This window comes from Melitaea cinxia, chromosome 1, assembly GCF_905220565.1.
Source record: "Melitaea cinxia chromosome 1, ilMelCinx1.1, whole genome shotgun sequence".
Classification (NCBI taxonomy): Eukaryota; Metazoa; Arthropoda; class Insecta; order Lepidoptera; family Nymphalidae; genus Melitaea; species Melitaea cinxia.
The window spans coordinates 11087028-11109433 of NC_059394.1; the positions used below are offsets into that span (position 1 = coordinate 11087028).

A 22406-nucleotide genomic window follows, 5' to 3' on the forward strand; every position below is an offset into this window, starting at 1 on the left:
GTGTGATCTACAATCGATACCGAAGCCAAAAATATAGTTTTTAGAATTTTTGTCTGTTTGTCTGTTTGTCTGTAGATATGTATGCCTGGGATAAACTCAAAAAGTACCGCATGGATTTACTTCAAATTTGGCACGAATATTATCAAGAAGTAGGGTCAACATATAGGCTACATATTATCATGCTATCACCTACCGGGAACGAGCAGTGAACCTTTATTTCCTCAACGAATTCTGTAACAACGTGTAATCTAACGACGCATATTTGAATGTTGTTGTTATTGTGTTAATAACTATGCTATATAAGCTAGCTTCACACTATAAAAATCACGCAATATAAGTAACTAAGCCGATAAACATAATTAAATGAATATAAGTAGACAAGACAATTTTAAAGCAGCGCTATCTATAAGATTTTTCTGTAGATATGAAATGTAAAGAAGAAACGGATAAATGAATGTTATTTTAAAAAGTATAACCGTAGGTATTTTTGGTGCTGTATAGCGTTCACGCAGACGACGTCGCGGGCAGCAGCTAGTTAAAATTAAAAGAAAAGCCAATAACTACTTAAATTTATGTGACGAAAAATAATGTTAATAAAGTCAATATCTTTTTTTACGTTTTAAGTAGGAGTACTTAGGTATAATAAATAACTTTATTACATTTATTAAAATTTTGTCTAATTGTAGGTAGATCTAAATTAAAACTATGTCATAGGCTTATAATATAAACCAAACCGTTTCTATTAAGCCCGGTATTGATAGAACATATGTTTTTAACCGACTTCTAAAAACGGATGAGGATCTCAATTCAGAGATTGTTTTTTTATGTATGTTACCTAAGAACTTTTGACTGGGTGGACAGATTTGGATGTTTTTTTTTAATCGAAAGGTTCTATTTAAATTTAATTGAGATCTAACAAGTAATTTTTCAGTTATATCTAATAATGCGTATTTACTTGACTTTTTTCCGTCAACCTACGTTGTGTTATAACTTACACCGCATAACTATTCACCGTTGTACCTACCGATTTCGATGATTCTTGTTTTGGTCGAAAGCTTATGCTTGTCTTGTAGTCCCATTTAAATTGATTGATCGAGTACTGAACACTACTTTTTGAGTAATCTTCGATAACGTGCATTTACTTGACAATTATTTCGTCTATTTATTTTTTTATTTATTCATTACGTGTTATTTATTATTTGTCGATGTAATTGTAGTCGGTTTTATTTTGTTTGCGAGCACACAAAACACAATAATATTATTTCACTATCATATCATTTAATAAATACAACTAATAACCATAAACAGTATCATCTATCACTAAATATTTTCCAATATATTTTAAACAAGAGAAAAAACGTAAGTAATTAATAATTACATGCCTTAAAATCTTTCGTTGTCTCTTGAAATTGTAAATCTGACTCTTATAAATACAAACAAACATTGTTTATTTGGTAAATATTCTCAAAGTAAGATCGCGCTGCAGTTTGCACGTGCTTTTCATAATTCGTGTTGATTCTTCGGTGGATTACGTCGAAACACTGGGAATTGAATTGACTACAATAACTAATGACAATTGGGCGCGACCGTCTCGGGAATCGAATATCAAGATGTCAATGATTCAGATAGACTTTGCATGAGTCAAAATTATATTCAACAGACCGATGACGTAGAATCGAGGCAGCGATATTTCAGTAGCTTCTAAAGTAGGAATTACGGTGTTCTGTTTGGAGAGTAAAATAACTACTATTAATGCAATTTTAGTAGCGCAATAAAGTGCTATTTCTTGAATTTATACCTTAGCTCGTATAAAAAACATAAACATTACTTTAAAGTTTAAACAGTTCATTTTTAGATTGTTGTTAATTATTGGTTAAGTGATGTTGCTTTTAAAATATATTGCCGAAAAAAACGATGTTCGATATTACAAAATAACGTTAGAAAACTCAAAAATCATTCATCTCAAAATTTAATAATAAATGAATGCCTTTAAAACGTTGTTCGATTTATGTAAGACAATTACTAACACGCAAAATTGTGGCCTTTACCTTGAAACAGCATACCATGATTAAAGAAGAATGTTATTTTTTTTTATACATACATATCTGTGCAGGTCTAATCAACTCAACATAACGGGCAGCCGACAAATCTTGCCAATTTTTACATTTTTAGCGGGTTTTACCGTGCATTAAAAATACCTAATCATAACAGTTTATAGCGTTGCTGTATGTTTTGTTGTATTATTTATTACTAGGTGTGCCTGCGACTTCGTCCGCGTGGAATTTAAATAAAATTATTGTTCAATTCGCAGAGTTACAAAATAAATAAATTTCTAAAATAAAAGTAAGTAGCCTAAGTTATTCCTTATTACATCAGCCAGTGAAAGTCCCGTCAAAATCGGTCCAGCCGTTTCAGAGATTAGCCGAAACAAATAGACAGACAGACAAGAGACAGACAAAAATTATAAAAAATGCTATTTTGGTATATATACCGTATATACATACATATATATGAATTTAGTAAAAAGTGGTTATTTTAATATTACAAACAGACATTCCAATTTTATTTATTTGTATAGATGTATAGATTAAAAGATATTTAAATCTAGATAGTTTTTATTTACTTAACGTTTGAAGTTACATATGACTAGCCCATTGGCGCAGTTTGAAGTGTGACCATGCTTTCTGATCCGGAGGTTGTGGGTTCGATTCCCGCCTTAGTCTGCATGTAACATTTATATATGTTTATTAAAAAAATGATATATCAGTTGGCTGTTAGCTATAACACAGGTTGCTTATTTTAGGAATACACCGACTTGTGTTTGAATGTTAAAGATATTTATTTATTTACATACTAGCGACCCGCCCCGGCTTCGCACGGATGCAATGCTGACACTAAATATACTACAGAATGTATTTATTTAGTGTGAAGCTAGCTTATAGCATGGTTATTAACATAATAACAACATTCAAATATTTGTCGTTAGATTACACGTTGTTACAGAATGCGTTAAAGAAATAAAGGTTCACTGCTCGTTCCCCGTAGGTGATAGCATGATAATTTGTAGCCTATATGTTGACCCGACTTCTTAATAATATTCGTGACTTTTGAAGTAAATCCATGCAGTACTTTTGAGTTTATTCCGGACATACATAAACACAAACAGACAAAAATTCTAAAAACGTTCTATTTTTGGCTTCGGTATCGATTGTAGATCACACCCCAAGTATTCTTAAAAAAAAATATTCAATGTACAATTTTGACTTTCCTACCATTTTATTATATTTAATAACATTACTAGCTGACCCGGCGAACTTCGTATCGCCTAACACAAACTTTATCGTATGGTATTAAAGTTCAAATCGACTTTTAAGTATTATCACAAATCTTTTGTATGGGAGTATAGAAAAGCGTTGTTTTTAGACTTTTTCAGGAAATTTAAAATTTTTTTTTTAGAATTTTTCTCTCCGTAAGAACCATCCTCGTACTTCAAGGAATATTTTAAAAAAAGAATTAGCGAAATCGGTCCAACCGTTCTCGAGTTTTGCGCTTAGCAACACATTCAGCGACTCATTTTTATATTATAGATTACATATATATCAATTTAAAGTTAACACGCTCATCTAGAGATTCATGGAAGCTGATCTGAAAAAATATTTCTGCACTAGGTACTTTATTAAGGAAGGCACGAAACCACACTTTGTGACTCATAAGACTAGAGTAGTAACCAAAAATGTCAACTAATGTGACGTGTAAGTACTAAAGTGATTGAAGCCACATGCCTTATGCTTTGTTTTAATAATTATATAGCGTCATACAAATTCGTCATACAAGATACGCTTCATTAACTTGTAATGCGCAGCTGAAGAAATCGGTACAAATATTTTAATATCGTCTGCATAGATTTGATTTGAACATAGGTATATTGTTTTGACGCCTAAGTTACACACTTACTTTCTAAAACAAACCACATAATTTTGTAATTGAAATCATTTATGAAGTGGAATTGTGCAATTAGTTGATCAGTGTTCTTGAGCCAAATGTAGGTGTGGTCGTGTTTATCCAAAATGAAATTGACATTATAATTACAACGCTCAAACAATGTCTGTTTTGACGTCAGTATCGACCTTCTATTTCAAACGTACAGAAAGATATTTTAATAGAAAATTATGTAATTTGAGACTATCTTAAGATTTTTTTTCATCATGGTACGTGTGCAAATACATAAGAAAACGTACCCATACTACGTGACCTGTTTTTACAATTTTTAACACCCTCCCTCCCCGTAGTATTTGCTAATACCTCCTCCTCCTCGAGTTTTCACGAAGTAATAATTCAGAAGTATGGTTTAAATAATTTTTAACCATACTTCACTTGTCACTTCACTGTTACGCCAGTTTTAATCAGCTGACGTCCTGGCATATATGCGCCAGTGTTGCCACTTGTGAGTTTTAAAGCGCGCCATATTTGAATATATCTCGAAAACACATGAGATTTTTTTAGAGATTTATGACTACTAGATGAAAACTTAAGATCACACTTGTGATGCCGCCCCTTTGATCAAGCGTGGTATTTTTAAAGACTCCCTGTCACCCTCCCTGAGCGGGTCACGTAGTATGGGTACCAGAGGCGGCTCGTCCTAAAGAACGCTGAGATTCCACTTCAAATATTATTACCTGTGTAATTTTAATTCTAAAAATTTTAGGCATAGAGCTATACATAGGACCTATAATATTATTATATTACGTACATTTGGCATTAAGTTGTACGAGTGGAGCACCAGTGATTGCGTTCCAGTGACAAGTTGTGTGACAATGTTTTTAAATCAGAACAATATTTCAAAACCCATTGGTTGTGTGGATGTGAAGAAAGCAATAAATAATTTTGTTTTCCGTATCTGGTGTTTGGAGCTGGCGCCTGCAGTGGTGGTGAATCTGCATGGACGGAATAGATTTTCTATAATGCAAATAAATTTTGTGAAAAAGTCCCCCATCAAACAATGTCACGGGCCGCCTTTGATGGGTACGTTTCGTAACGAGCATTGTTGTCTTATATCTAAGAAAAGTATTTTTTAAATATTTTTTAGTAATCTAAACATGTGCTGTGTGGCTACGGCACTAAAGAATTTAGCCACCCCCTCTCTTCCCGTGGGTGTCGTAAGAGGCGACTAAGGGATAACAAGGTTCCACAACCACCTTGGAACTTAAGAAGCCCACCGGTGGCGGGATAACCATCCAACTGCTGGCTTTGAAATACACAGGCCGAAGACGGGCAGCAGCGTCTTCGGTGCGACAAAGCCAGTACTGCGGTCACCAACCCGCCTGCCCAGCGTGGTGACTATGGGCAAAACACATGAGTTCACGTTATTTTTGGCGTAAACTTGTGGAGGCCTATGTCCAGCAGTGGACTGTATAGGCTGTAATGATGAATCTAAACATGATTAATTCACAAATGTTAGAGACGATCAAAACTCACAAACCGTATTTAATTATAATAATTATTGTTAGCATTTAAATTTGTAATTCTGCAAATTATTAAAAATTGGATTTTGTGTCGATATTACTTTTATTATTTATTCGCTGGAACCAGAACAGTACAAAGATAGTGACGCCATCTTCCGAATAGTTAATTTAAAACCTATTCATTTACGATAAGTCAGTTACTATCTTTGTTGTTTTGCAGGGTAGTTACAGAATAATTACTGTTATCTTTTAGATTTATGCTTCTAAAATTATGATAACAATCGGGACCGATGGCTTAACGTGCTCTCCGAGGTACGGTAGCGAGACCCACAAGGATAGACATCCATCCTCTTGCTTCTAATAATTTTATAAGATTGTATTGTTCTTACTGTGATTATTATTTGTTGAAATGCCGGAAGAGCATAAAGATGGAGACAGCATCTTCCGTATTACTATTTATATATTACTTATTAATAGTTAATACTAATTTTACGATTGGTCAGTCGCCGTCTTTGTCATGTATTGGCGGGATTGTTGTCCTATAAATATGATAATTTGTAAGTGAAGTAGTTATTGTTTAATTAACGCTAACGCAACGCGATATGTGGTGTATAAGAGATTAGTATGATAACGTACCTACATATTCAATGTAGTTAAAAGTGTGTATTGTGAATGAATAACTAGGTATAGATTTGAAGTGAGGAATATATTCATTTTATTATTATTAAGTGAGAAATAAGTGTTTCGTTGAGCGTTCTCCAGCGTAGCGAGCGTTGTACATTATACATATACACAGACGTTCATTAAAAGTCAAACACCAAGACGAATTTAGATGTAGGCGCCATTGTCAATATTTATTATTGTATCATTTAGTAGGTATATAAACATTGTTAAAGTAACGAACTGTTGCTAAGAATTATAGTCATTATTTTTTATGTCGGTAACAAAAATGCGCCACCTACATTTTCTTAGCATATTATTCTTTATAATCTGAGGTTGTCAGAAAGAAACGACTACTTTGCGATAAGCCGCCTTTGTACCTTAACATTGTTGTATATTGATTTATGTCATTGATGTTTATTCCTCTTTCTTTATTCCGAAAGTGGTCTAAAATAAAATATATTCTCACTCTAAGACTTTACAGCCCGCGCCGAATTCGAATCGTAAATTCAAAACCTAATAGGACATACAAAATAAACAAACACTGGGAAATTGTACTGAATGTGTAAAAAAAATAATATTCTTCTTACGAATACGTTTTGTACACAACAAAAAAGAATTTTGGCGTTTTTAGGTTTCATACTGTGTGAGGATCCATATATATGGAATCCTTCTTTAGTTTAATTAGCACTTAGCCGCCTTTCGATGCTTAAATTGAGTGAAAGTTGTGTATTTGGCACATAATATTATTCATTGTGGTTTATCAACTCACTTTCATTTTATGTTTTAATAGAGATTGTGAATGGTATTTTTTAATATGGTTAGTAAAATGGGACAGAGAATAATTTAAAAGCATTAAAACAATTCTACGCTTATGCTTCACCCTGTAATGTCCCACTGCTGTGCATAGTTCTCTTTTCCCATGTAGAGCAGAGTAGAGTTTAATCCACCACGCTCTCCTGATGATATATGAGTAACGATCGCTATCACACACATGAGTTCACGCCGTTTTTGGCGCGGACTTGTAGAGAGCTATGTCCAGCAGTGGACTGCGATAGGCTAAACTGATGATGATGATTAACGATCGCTATCGCTATCAGGGGTACATGATAGCAACCGGGACCGACAACTTAACGTGCTCTCCGAGGAACAGTGGGAAGACCCACAAGGACTATCAACCACCGTAAATAAATATTTCTATAAACACAAATATCCACTCCGAGCGGCAATCGAACCCGCGACTGTAGGTGTTTAGGCGCTGCCGACACGGCATACGCACCATTACACCAGAGCGGAAAGGAGAGAGAAAACAATATATTCTGTTCAAGTATAGTTTATAATTAAAACCACTCATATAGTTCCTTTTATTGAACACCTTTTACTTTATCTTCCATAACATGTAATATATGTAAGATATTATAAGTTATAGAAGTTCTTTATAGTTATATTCTTTTATTTATTTTTTTACTTATATACAGTGTGGATTTAATTGGAATAAAATCTTTACAATAATAAGATATAAATAAATTGTTAACATTTGGGTCTTGCAGACAGATTCCAAAAAGTTTTTCTTTTTAGTTACTGCGTTGTTAACCGACTTCAAAAAAGGAGGCAAGAGGACCGATTCGATTCGATATATATATATATATATATATATATCGAATATATATATATATATATATTTTATGTAAGTTTGGGGATAACTTCGTCGTTTATGACCCGATTTTGATAATTCTTTTCTTGTTGGAAAGAAGATATCCTAAGTGTGGTATCATGATAAGGAAACCAGGATCTGATTATGGGATCCTAGAGAAATGGAGGAAAACCCTCGATGATTTTTAATTTAATCGAAAGCCGATGTTTATCATGTGTTTATATTTAAATTTCATCGAGATCTGATTACAACTTTTGGAGTAATCTTTGATAATGCGTATTTACTTGACAATTTTTTTTCGTCTATGTATGTTGTATTACATTTCGATGTAATTGAAGTCAGTTTTTATTTCGTTTGCCTGCAAACACAATTATAAATGTGTGTTTTTCATAATAGCTCTCTTCTACGAAATATAGAATCTCCTAGACCATTGTTTCAACTTACCTCATTAGTAAGAGTTAGTTAAGTCACCAGATGACTTAAAGTTGACTTTTTATAGGTACAAAGGAAATAGAGACACCGTTTATCGTACCCCTTTGTGAGTTAATAAAACAAGATTTTATTTAGTATTAGTTTTAAAGTTATCTCTTAATTTAACAACTGTTTCAACTCTCCTAGGTCTCTTACCATTTGCGTCAAGTGTCATATATAAAACAAATTGTACTTGTAATTGTAAAAATGTATTCGAACTTTAGAAGATGAATAAAATATAGTATTTATGTTATAAACGATCAAAATTTTACGAGCTATTAAATAAATGTATAATATAAGTAGAGCGTGAAAGAATAGTAATAATTAAATAAATTCTTGAATTGTTTAAGATATCTTTTAGTTATGCTTTTCTTACATTTTGATCAGTATTATAATTGAGTAACCTCCTCCTTTTTTAAAGTCGGTTAAAAAGTTAATGTTCTATTAAAGCGTTAGCTTAGCTTAGCGTAATCTTATGGACGCCTCCGGCTGTGCTTTACTCTCAGAAAAAAATATATGGAAAGCTCTTACTCTAAACCTATATATTTTTATAACAATGACAAAATGACAAATTAATATGCTATAAAATCCGACAGATTTTATAGAAAATACACATCAGGCTATCATTTGAAGTCTTTTTTTTAATACTATTATAGTTTAAAAAAAAAATATTATGTTGGACGTCAACATTTTGGATGTACGGATGATAGCAAAATAACGCGAGAATCACTTTACGGAATATGCTGTTATTTATTATGTCAAGAAACTAGTAACTATGAAGCCTATTGAATATGAAGAATAAATATTTTAGTTTCTACCATATAATAATGTTTCACACTATTACATGAATCACAGCTAATCTGTGATTATCTGCAAGGACAAAATGCAAGCGAGGTAAGTTGAAACAGACTGTTTCAACTCACCTAGCTTATAAAATTTGGTTGCCAATATGTTTGAACCGGAAACTTCGTAAAGCAACACAGTAATTCCAAATTTTTATTGCTATCTAAATCTGGATTAGTGAGCTGACAAATATCATAGAAAAGTTACGACGAAACAGCTAATAAACAAAACAGAGGTGAAGTCATCATGAGGATAAAAACTTACTTTTATCGATTTTGTGACGTAATATTTTATACAGGACAAGTTGACGTTGGATGTGTTGGGAGATGTAAACGAATTCATAATTGCTGTAAACTGAAATTAATTTAATTACTTACAATTTACGATCTATTTTTTTTTATAAGTACCTAATTAAACTAACGTGAGTTTTTTTTCCTACTGCTTACTACCGAACGTGTGAATTAGTCAAGATATTGCAAGATGATAAAATACAATTTTTTTGGCCATTGCCGATATATCCGAGATTGTGTGACATATGAAAATGAATTTATGTATAAATTTTGAAATTGTCGAATTAAGTTATCTACAAAAACAATTTATTTTAATATTTAGTATTTAATTTTCAAAAAAAATATCATCCCATTAAACACAGCATAGAATTTGCAGGTTTTTTTTTTCTTTTCTCATTTTAAATAAAATGACCGCTCTGGGGTAATGGTGCGTGCGCCCTGTCGCTGTCGCTTAACACCGACGGTCACGGGTTTGATTCCGGTCTGGTTGTTAGTCCTTTTGGGTCTCCCCACCGTGCCTCGGAGAGTACGTTAAGCTGTCGGTCCCGGTTGTTATCATGTACACCTGATAGCGATCGTTACTCATAGTAGGGAATATATTCGCAAACCCGTATTGGAGCAGTGTGGTTAATTATGCCCAGATCCTTCTCCTACATGGGGAAAGCGACCTATGCCCAGCTGTGGGATATTACCGGCTGAAGCATAAGCGTATGTTAAATAAAAGAGTTTATTATAATAGGAATGGTGATAATTTTTTAAATATCCTTCTATAATGTAGTGCCTATTTTTTTCGAAAAATACAATATTTCAGTAATAAACAATTTTTTTAACGCATTTTTTTACACTTTTCTTATCTACTTTAAATTGCGTTTGAAACGTTTCTAGCTGCCAATGGCGGCCGCTTATGACGTCACGCCTAAGATAAACATTGCATTGTGGCAAGTCGTAGCAAATGAAGAAAGTAAGGAAAATATTCTCATAAAAATTAATTGCAAAGCTTACAAAAGAAAGTGTTTTTGCAAAACAAAAACACGTCATTATAATGAAACCATTTTTTCGGATTTAATCGCGGTTTATTAGGTTTTTTTTACATGCCCCATGTTTCGGATACTTTACAGCAGTTGCGGGAGAACTCCTTCCTGTGTTCATACTAATATCCGTGATAAAATCGGAAAAAGTAGTTTCATTAAAATTAGTGAAATTCGCGTAAACATTAAAAAACACGTTTATAGCAACACATGTTAAAGTTTGTTAGTGTTCCTATTAACAAAATAATGAAAGTGTAAATAATGGAAGTTACAAGGAAGTTTTAACGTTTCGAAATTCAGATGAACAAGTCTTTATTTGATGTAAGAAAGTCTCCCAATATCAACAAGTCTATTCTGGGCAAATTACAGCTATTTGCATTAGTAAATCCTTGTTCCATCGTTAATCCTTGGCTTTTTATTTCTATTACCAAATCGTAAACAAACCACAAGTTCAGTAATCAAATTAAGCAGAAATAGAATAATAGAACGCGTTTTCACAAAAAAGTTGGAGTAACAGCGCCATATTTACTAAGACGCGACATCATTCGGTCCGGTTGGTGTTTCAAGTAACGTGGTGGATTGCAGTAATTTTTAGTTCTATTTTATTAAAAATCTTAATCTCTCAATTTTTTTTTAAACTGGGTATATTTTTAGAATCCTTTTGACATTTACTTTTTAACTATACCGTTCATTTATCAACAACCGTTCTGGTGAAGTGGTACGAGTAGTCGCGTTAAACACCGACGTTTTGCGGGTTCGGGTTCCACTCGGGATAGATATTCGTATTTGTACAAATATTTCTTTCCTGTTTGGATGTCTGTCCGTGTGGGTCTCCCCACCGTGCCCCGGAGAGCACGTTAAGCTGTCGGCCCCGGTTGTTATCATAAATACCTGATAGCAATCGTTACTCATAGCACATATCTGCCAACACGCAGTGGAGCAGCGTGGTGCCACTGTCATTATGTCTGTTAGTCTTTTTTTCGTTTTTCTTGTATAACCTAAGAACTAGCTTATTACGAGAAATACACGTAATAAAATTTTCGTCAACATGGCGAGTCACCTTTTGTCATGGATTTACTAAATATCGTTGACGCAAGAAAATCGAGATGACTTCCATGTAATATATACGTATGTCTACTTAAGTATAGTTATGTTTGTATGAACTAGGGATGTACCCGTATAGGTACAAAGCCTCCGAGTAACAAAGGCCTCCATACAATTAGAAAACAACCAAATTAAAATTAAAAAAATATTTTATTCCAGTAAGCTTCAAAAGCACTTTTTAAATCGTCGTAACGTAAACTTAAGCCTAGGTTCAACTACTCGTACCATGGTTGTTGGTTGTTAGTTTGATTTTGGTATGGGGCTATATTAGGGACTATCCGCTCATCTGGCCGCTGTCCACACATAGATGATATATGAGAAAGACTTTTACTGGGGGATTTGTTTACTGAAAATAATACAAAACGAGAGAAACGAGATACCTTAAAATTCGGAAACGACTCGAACCATTTTCATAAAATTTAGTATGCAGGGGATTTCGGGAGCGATAAATCGATCCCTGTTTTTAGGCAATAAAAAAAATGTTAGAATATCATTAGAATACGAAGATAAATTGCACCATTATCTAGCTCAGGTGGCAAATGGGCTGGGCCCACGATCGAGAAGACAACGGTTCAAATTCTCATGTCTACCGATCGATTTTTTTCCTTTTTTTTCTAATTGCACTCGTAATTTTTTTATTTAAATAACCAGTTCATATTTTTTTTATTATGACGCTAAGATCGAAAAATATTATTCATATTTTATCAGTAGGTATGTAATTCGTATTTAAATAAAATTTCCAAAAAAAAAACGATTTACAAAAAAAAAAAACCAAGCAAAGCCGGTCATCCAGGTCCAAAATGTATTATAATTGTATTACATATTAAATATTAATTTATTTTTATATAAGTATTTTATGTTTATGTAAGTCTATCATAATTATCGTAGTTTATATCTACGTATTTTTGATAATGCTACTTATTTTTATAATTAAATATATATCAAAATTGATTTTTTTTCTTTTTCTTCTTAATATGTGCACACTTCTAACCGCTGCTACTGCATCGTGTCCTATGACCAATGCTTATCCTGAAGATATCGCTCTTTAGCATATTTAACATATTTAATATATTTAATATTAAAAATAAATAAATAATAAGGAGGCATTTGTTCACTTCTGACTATTGCTACAAATTGTCTATAAATTAATTATTTATTATATAAAGAATACAAGAAAGTTCCGCTGAAAACATAAAATATAGCAAAATATGTTCATTCCCTGTTTGTTTTTTAACCGTAGCTGATGATTAATATTTGTTCTTTAAATCGAAGAAATTTCTGAAAATTCTAAAAAGTTATAATTACGGAATTAATATCACTTCAGTTAAAGTTTTCTTCTAGAGATAAACATTCGCTATTTTGTAATGTCAGTATGATGATACTGATATTACTAAATGTTAGATATTCGGAGAGAAATCCAGCAATAAATACTCCAGAAGCTCCTCATTCGGGAAATAAATCATACTATAGTATTGACGAGACGTGGCTTGACTATTTTTGTAGATCAAAACGCACTTATGCATTTTTACCCGACTGCAAAGGAACGATTATGTTTTTCGCGCGTATCTTGTATGTAGATAACGATAGTGGAACCAGTGGTGGTAATGAAGATAAAGAAAAAAATATTATTTACAATTAACTATAGGGTTGAAAGTTTAGATAACTCAATAGGGTAATGAAATCGAAATGATTGAGGTTATTCAAATTCATTGTTTTCATATAAATTGTTGAGTTCTGGACTATAAAGAAGTTATAAATCTCTAAAAAGGATATAATGAGAATTGACGGACATGTAGAGATGCTTGGAGACTGCGGTAATAGCAACTTATTCTCACTGTTAGTAGCAATGTTTTCAGTAGTATTAGAAATTATATGTTTTATAGATAAAACGACTATTATTATTGCCATGTTTTAATGCAAATAATGCTATTGGTAAAACATACTAGATTTTTTTTTAAATATTATATCATTGTAGGCCCGTATTTTACTTATTTAAGACTTTTATCCCAATTAACGCAGGGAAAATGTGGGTTTAGCATGTATTTTACTGTGATGGACTATGTACACGCCTTAAAATCATTCGCTATAATTAAGATGAGGATTCAATTAATAATATAAAAGAATTGTATATATTATCGCCTGTACCTAAAAATTACAATTAAAGTAAAGGCAATCGATCATTCCATATCTAACCTACATCTTAGCGCACGCCTTACTCCATTTTTTGAATACGTTCCAATATTTTAGCAACGACATTTTACGTCTGAAGATTGTTTTTTTTATATTATAGGAATTATATTGAAACAATACATGAAAAATTGTGTATCAACAGCATTTTTTTTTTCAAAGTATTAGAAGTACGTATTTAGATGTACTGATCACATCAACACAATGTAGAAATCACGGTTGTAATGTGTATAAATAAAATAATATACTAGAGTCACCCGTTGGCGTAGTTTGTAGTGACTCTGCTTTCTGCTCCGGGGGTTGTGGGTTCGATTCCTACCCGGAGTCTTGGTGTCATATAATATATTTATATATATATGTATATATATTACTTATAAGTATGTTTATCGAAAAAAAAATGCTATGCTAGCTATACCAGTCGGCTGTTACCTGTAACACAAGCATTAAGTTGCTTACTTTTCGAACAGACGACCGTGTGTGTATTGTATATGTAGATATTTATTTTATTTATTAACCGACTCCCAAAAAGAAGGAGGTTCTCAATTCGACTGTATTTTTTTTAAATATATTTATTTAATATAGAAAAAAATCTGAAATGAATATAAAAACCGCATTTAAACCACTAATTACAATTTCGAAGATTTAAGCGACAACCAGACAGTTGTGAAAAGTACTCTTATTAGGTCCTTACCATACAAAAATAATTTTATTTACATTTAATAAAAGATAATAATAAATTTAAATAAAAATTACTAATACATTAATTCCTAACTGTTAAGGTTTATGTTCTTTGTTAAATAAACAACAAGGAACTGTTTTTGACTTAAGAGAAAACAATATATATAATTTAATTTATATTATATACGGCCAAAAATCGCTTTCAAAATAAAGTAATAAGAATATCTTCAATATAGGTTATGTAACATTGCATTTTAGATTCAACGTTTGTAATCCCGAGATGCGGTCAGAAGGTCGCTGTACCGTCGACCTACAAACATGTCTTCCTGTTGATGACGTCGGTCCTAAAATTTGGGTCATGAGGGCGCGAGGTACAAGTCTCGCTTCAATCGACCCGAACTGCTTATCTACTATAACCGAGCCATCTTTCAGAAAATAGAAACTCACTGACGTAAAACTAGATAAAAGTTTTACTTGTACCGTACCACTGACCTAGCTTATGACGGAATAATTACAGTTATACTTACTAAAAATCTAAGCTGTCTCATGTGAAATATTTTTGGATGTTTTAGCTTAGTTATTATTTTAATTATTAACAATGTAGTATCTAATTTTAAGCACTTGTGTACCTTTAGGTAGTATGTAGGTATGTACTAGTTTCATTTCCACTTCGATGGTTTCTCAGAATTATTTTGTTTTATATTTAGTATATATTTTATTTATTAAAATCTTTAATTTAATTATTAGCTTACAAGAACGAGAATATAGATTACAATGTGAAGAAATAATATTAAATAAACTGTTTGTAACTACTCAGCTACAGCGCTAAACCATTAATGTATGCGAGTTAATGGACAGTAAGTGGTCAGAGCTATTTATTGGCGACTTCAATCGACACCGAAATGTTTTGTGATGTCACACTTAGGTTAGAACTATGATATCAACTCACAAATAAATTATCAAAATTGATACATTTTGCCATTAATCCATATCTAGCGATTTTTATTTTGCACGACTAAAGATTTATTATATTTCATTTTACATATTTTTAGGAATATGTTAAGAAAGTATTTGAGTACAAATAATAAGTTTAATGATTTTTTTGTTTTACGCTGACTTCTTATACGAAGGACAAATGTACTTAAGTATCTATAATATGGTATGAAAATTTCTCTCGTTATTATATAATGTGTATATGTATATTTACTTCTGTTAATATCATACTGCTTGTTAACTATATACCAATTCTTTATCAACTGTTTGTACACTTCCCTACCGCTTCTCTTTTTCTTCGCTATGTCCTATGCCCAAAGGTTGTCTGGAAGAAATCGCTCTTAGCGATAAGATCGCCTTTGTACATCTTTCTTTTCATGTATCACTTTTGTTGTAATGTTTCTTTGTGGTGTACAATAAAGAGTATTTATTATTATTATTATTATTATATTATTTTGTTCACTTTATAGTTTATATAATATTCCAATATTTTTTTAAAATAATACTGTTAAAATTTTTTGTCAAAACGATAACCTACCGGTTTCTCTGTTGTGCGTCAGATAATATGTAAGGCTATCGGCCGATAGATATTATAACGTCAATTTAACACAGGTCGTTACGTACGTCTTTACTATAAGATTCTATTTTTAAACATTCTATTGCTAAGCAACGGCAATTTTTTATTCAGATAGATATATAATATAGGGGAACATTAGCTAATAGTGAGACAACATATGATTTACTAGTTACAAATATATTGCAATAAAATAAATAAAAATACACTGCATATAATAAAAATGAGAAGTAAAAGAAGTAGACCATGTGTATGTGTAGTACTGGATTTAAATAAAAAGACCTAACCAGTACTTGTTAAAACAAAATTATCATATATATCAACATACTTAGTAATTTTATTTTATTCATAATTTGGTTTATTAAATATTTTTGTAATTAATTACTTTACAAAAATGATACTTAATTCACTCAAGAAATATTTATTGTACGGCATAAACAGCGTTTTTAACTGCCTCCAAAAGGAGAAGGATCTAAGTTGGATTGAAGAAGGTTGCGTAATTTTTTTCCTACTCCTACTAAAGTTGCTTTTGCCCAATCTCTTCTTCATCCTATCCTTGATTACGTTGACACTTGCTATCTAGACTTAAGGGAAGATCAACTAAATAAACTTGAGCGTCTCCAAAACTGTATTCGGTTCATATTTGGTCTCCACAAGTATGATCACTTCTCTGAGTTCCGTGCAAAACTCAAGTGGCTTCCTATACGTCTGCGCAGGAATACTCATGTACTATCTCCCCTATATTCTATATTATTTAATCCCATCCTTCCATCTTATTTGAAAGAATGCTTTGAATTTCTCTTTGACTCACACAAAAAATCACTTCGTTCTAGTGAAAATCTCACTTTGAAAATCGGTAAACACTCTACTGCCTTCTACAGCAAGTCTTTCTGCATTGAGGCTGCACGGTTATGGAATATTTTACCATTACACATTAGACATGCAACATCACTGGAATCTTCCAAAAAGAAGGTTAAGAAACACTGCTTAAGACTTTGACATTACTGTCGTCCACTTCGTCATTAGTCACTGCTATTTGTACTTATAATATATTTATATACACTTATTTGTTCTATTACTGTTCCTTAATAATATATAGTTATATATAATATTATATGTATATATGTGTATGTATATATGTTTATATGTGTATATGTCTGTATGTGTATATGTTTATATGTGGACTTTAGTGTACACACTAAAGTCCTTGTATACCAGACCTGCGTCCTTAGTATACTGTTGTACGCTTCGGAAACATGGACTACTTACACAAGACAAGAACGCAAACTTAATGCCTTGCATATGCGCTGTCTGAGGACTATACTTGGAGTCACTTGGAGAGACAAAATGAGTAACGAGGTAGTTCTCTCAAAGACAGGCTGCTGTAGCATCACCGCAATGCTGAAACAGCGTAGATTGCGTTGGCTTGGACACTTACATAGAATGGCCCCCGAGAGACTTCCACGTCAAGTAATGCTGGGTCAGATAGCGGACGCGAAGATACCCGCAGGGCGCCCAGTGCTACGGTTTAAAGACTCCTGCAGGAGGGATATGATCAGCTTTGGGATCCCGACCGAATGCTGGGAAAATCGCGCCGAAATGAGATCCGAATGGTGCCATGACATCAAAATCGGAGTTGCCAAGCACGACGAAGACTGGCTCGAGAATATCAAGCAGAAAAAACTGCGCTATGCCTCATCTCCTCCTCCAACGGCTTCGCGATTTGAGTGCAATCGATGTGGCAAGAAATGCCGGGCCGCAATAGGGCTCTATAGCCATCAACGACGATGTGGGATCCTACCAACATACTAGAGCTGTGACAATCATCTGCAACAAATGCTGTGGCCAATATATATATGTTTATATGTATTTATGTTTGTAGTGTGTTTATATATATTTTTATGTAATAAGTTCTTTAATTTTTAGTATAGTTAATATTGTGTATGCATGTATGTGTGTATCTTTGATTTTCTTCCTGTTTTCTTTTATTTTAAGTCTGTACACCCTTTCCGCCTTTTTCACATTATCTCCTCCAAGCTGGTTGTCTGGAAGAGATCGCTGTTTAGCGATAAGAACGCCTGTTGTACATTTCTTTTTGTGAATAGTTTAATAAATTGTAAACGTCTTTTTATGTGTACACTAAAGAGTAAATTATTATTGGTATTGATTGAAGTGTTTTAATGTTTGTTACCTCAGATCTTGTGACTAGGTAGACCGATTATTTCGATTATTTTTTAATTGAAAAGTGTTGCGTGTCATGTGGTCCAATTTAAATTTAATTGAGATTTGACAGGTCCTTTTCGAGTTATATCTAATGCGTATTTACTTGACTATTTTTTCGTCGACCTACGTTGTATTATACCACATAACTTTTTACCGGATGTACTGATTTTAATAATTCTTTTTTTTTGTTGAAAAGGAGATATCCCTAGTTTTGTACCATGATAAGGAAACCTGGATTTGATGATGGGATCCCAGATAAATCGACGGAAACTCTCGAAAATCCGCATAACTTTTTACTGGGTGTACCGATTTTGATAATTTTTTTTTTAATCAAAAGCTGATGTTTATCATGTAGTCACATTTAAATTTTATCGAGATCTGATAACTACTTTTTGAGTAATCTTTGATAACGCGTAGTTACTTGACTATTTTTTCGTCGATCTACGTTGTATTACTTGTCGATGTAATTGAAGTCGGTTTTTTTTTTGTTTGCCTGCAAACACAATTATTTTTCAAGCCGTCATATTAAAGAATTTCCTCCATACTACTCGAAAAGTAGTTGTTAGATCTCAAATAAATTTAAATGGGACCAATTGACACATACCACCTTTCGATTAAAAAAAAATTGTCGAAATCGGTCCACACAGTCAAAAGTTCTGATGTAACATACATAAAAAAAAATACAGTCGAATTGAGAACCTCTTCCTTTTTTGGAAGTCGGTTAAGAAATTCTATCTCTTCATACGATCACACTCACCACGCAAACCGGCAGATTAATATTTTTACCTTATCAGAAAAATGTAGAGCGCATATACTATTAATTTCCGAAACGGTTGTATACCTATTTCTTTTTGACTGACTCTCTCCACTGCTGAAACACTGCATAAATCTTAAAACCTTTTTGTCACTTTAGCATTTAATCTTCACAATCCAATAGGTTCCTACGACGCTCGAGTAAATCCACATATAGCTTTCTGGCCTCCAGTACCAACGGCAACCGGTAAAACAGGCCCTAAGGCTCGAGTCAGTAATCAAAACATTACCTCCAAATACATTGGTTCTAAGTGTAGTTAGCAATTATGATTAATTTAATTATTGCAATAAATAAATAAATGCCATTATCTAAACTACTTTGTAGAAAAAATTATTAAGTAAAACATAAGATCTGTTTAAGAAGTACAACTACAGAAACATTTCGGCGTAAGTAACTAAATTCAAATCGTAATGCTTATGTATTCAATAGCATTGAAGATATATTTCAACCGGCGACCAGCAGCGTTCCGATGACGTCAAGAAACTTGATTTATTTAATAAATATTCTGGGATTCTTCAACTGTAAATAAAACTGTCGATAATAAACTTATCAACCCATACCTTGAAATAAAAATGAGTTGATGTGAACAGGGTATATGGTATTAAAATATCACCAATAAGATATTGCCGTTTTGGGATACTCTTTTTCCTGCAATCAATAGTGACCTAAAGAGTGCCGCGTAAGTGTTGGTTAGAAAGAAAAACAGAAACCGAATTTACAGCCACTATTTGATTTTTATGATTAGTTCTTGTAATTAACTCGGGAATCTTTGATATATGTGCGGACGTAATTTTTGTATAGGTCTTTGTGGTTATTGAAACCGCGTAGTAAATTAATACTTCATTTGTCCTTTGTTTTTTTTTTTTTTTTTTTGTAAATCTTAAGTATTTAATATTGTCAAATTTTCATTCATAATTTACGTATGGTATAAATTTTTAGCAATAAATTTAATCGAATTTTGGTTATAAATAAATAAAAGAATAAACCTTCTTTTTTCGCAGTGTATTGTTTTTAAACGTTCCACAGTTTGGCTGCTCCTATAAAGAATAAGGCTTATCCTTGCTTATTCTGGCTCTGAGAGCTATAGGTATTATAATAAATATTTTATCTAACAAAAGATAAAATAAATAACATACCTTTAAATCTTATCACACAAAGAATGCAAACGCAATAATTTATGTAATGTTTGTGAAAGTTTTTGCCGACGCATATCGGTTTTGACGTCAAAGAGAACTATCGGAACACAGTGTTCGTGCAGTTCTGTACAAATTATAACTTTATTTATAATATGCTGTGATAACAGGTACTATGTAATTGATACATATTTAATGAAATCTCTAAATTAATAAAATAAATTAAGTTGTTGAAATATTTTTTTATTGCGTCATGTATTTTAATAAAGGTTTATCAAAATTTACTTACAAAATATTCTGGAGAACTTTGATCTACTAATGAAGGTGTAAGCAAACATCCAGGAGAGGGCGGCGCAGTAGCTGCTAGGGGTGGTGGTGCTAACGATAGTAGCTCTCCAGCTGATGCGGACATGTTGCTTGCTGCAGCTAAGCTCCGTAGGCGATCTGCTAGATCCGTATGTCCGCCATTAAACGTTTTCACAACACCGTTACAATCATCATCCGTGCTTAAATTGTTGATAATGCGTGGTCGTCGAAGTTTCCTAGATGCCGCTCGCCACCTTCTCAACCGGCATGCAGCATTATTTAGAACCTCGTCTGTCTCATGACTATGGGTCGGTTCCTCTTCTGATTGTATAGCATCTTCCGTGTCTACAGTTTCATCGATAAAAGGCAGTTGCTGTTCTATGTTGGACGGAGATGGGCCGTCTTCGGCAAAAACCATATTGGAAGGTCCCAAAAAATCTCTTAATGCAAAAGCTAGTCTTTGGTCAGCGTTAAGCCCATCCGGTGCTCCATTTTTAGCTAGATCTGTTGCTACATATTTAACTGGTTCTTTCTTGTTTTCTTTTATATTCACCTTCAAAGTGTTATCATTATTTGAATTTACGTCCACGTTAATTTCTTGGCTATAAGAAGGCATCACGATTTTTTTAAAACACATAAATAAAATAGTCACACATGTTTGTATCTCTTTACGATAATATTAAATGCACTTATTACACTCCTAGGCTAACGATTGATTAAATAAATAAATAAACGTTAAAGGATTTTCACATTTTATCAGCATAAGATAAATGCTACCTATAGAAAGAGCTCATGAAATTTATCTAAAATGTGAATTGTATTTGATGTCATCACCATTATAATACTATATTCACAATGATTTTTCACTGTAGTTTGGTACAATCAAACGTCTGGGAAAATAATTTACGCGAATCGATCATTACCCGCATAAACTATACGAATTATATGCGTCAAAACGTAACACAATCAGCCTCGAGTATCTCAAGCAGTGTGCGCAAACTGAGCACCACTGACTGGCTGGCGCTGTCATCGAGCTATACATATACATAGCATACCTACTCGATTGTGGACTTCTCTGTTGTTTATATTGACGTACACTTCACATGCGCAAATGCGAGGACAAAATTCAACACCTTCAAGAGATAGATTTAATGCAACTACTAGCTCCATCTACATTCCATTCCGTACACTAGATATTTTACTCGGTAATACACTGTTGTAATCGTCTAAAAAGTTCCCCAGTTAAACGTTAGATGGCAGTTTAATAGTTTAAGATTAACTAAAAAAAACAATATAAATTGTTTGTAGTAATATTACTTACAAAAAATGCTTCGTGTATTTTTTTGTAAAATTAACCGTTTTCAGAGTAAAGCGGTCTAAAAGCGACTAAATGATGACGATGAACTCGTTTCCTCACCACCTTCGAGGTAGACTGCAAGGCGCGTTTTTACATGGTTTCCCCCATATGTATAATCCATGATATGTAATAAGAGTTTTTTTTTTTAATTTAATAGTCAATATTTTTTTAATGCAATACTGAAAAATACAAAAAAAAATAAACTAGAACATTTTTTTTGTCATTCATTGTCGATATGTTCAATTTCTATATCATTAACAGTTGCTGACAAACGTCGAGTGGACTTATACCTGGTCATTTATTAACCGATAATTTGAAAAAGAATAGGATGGTAAAATCAAAACAACTACTTAAGCGGTACGCAAAGGGAGGTCACAGAAAAATTTTGTTAACGGATGAGAACATTTTTACAATTGAGCAATATTATAACAAACAAAATGACCGTATTTACGCTCAAAGCTCTAAGGAATTAGTCAACAGAGTACAACGTGGTCATTATTCGACTTCAATGATGGTTTGATGGGGTATTAGCTATGAAGGAGCCATAGCCACATTTTTGTGGAAAGGTATCAAAATATCAGCACAAGTTACTAAAATTATTCAGAAACGGGATGTTTACCATGTTTTTA

At 32.7% G+C, this 22406-nt stretch overlaps 1 protein-coding gene across 1 annotated transcript in view; it reads right to left on the reverse strand.

Annotated features, from left to right (window-relative positions):
- The window catches only part of LOC123656824 (C-Maf-inducing protein-like), a 47070-nt gene extending 25541 nt beyond the window's left edge, over positions 1-21529 (reverse strand). Inside the window, exons 1-2 of the mRNA XM_045592448.1 lie at positions 20400-21529; positions 14681-14784 (exon numbers count right to left, since the gene is read on the reverse strand). Of these exons, the coding sequence (XP_045448404.1) occupies positions 14681-14784; positions 20400-21057 (762 nt within the window). The 5' untranslated portion in view covers positions 21058-21529. The remainder of the gene's footprint in view (positions 1-14680; positions 14785-20399) is intronic.
- Positions 21530-22406: the final 877 nt, after the last annotated feature.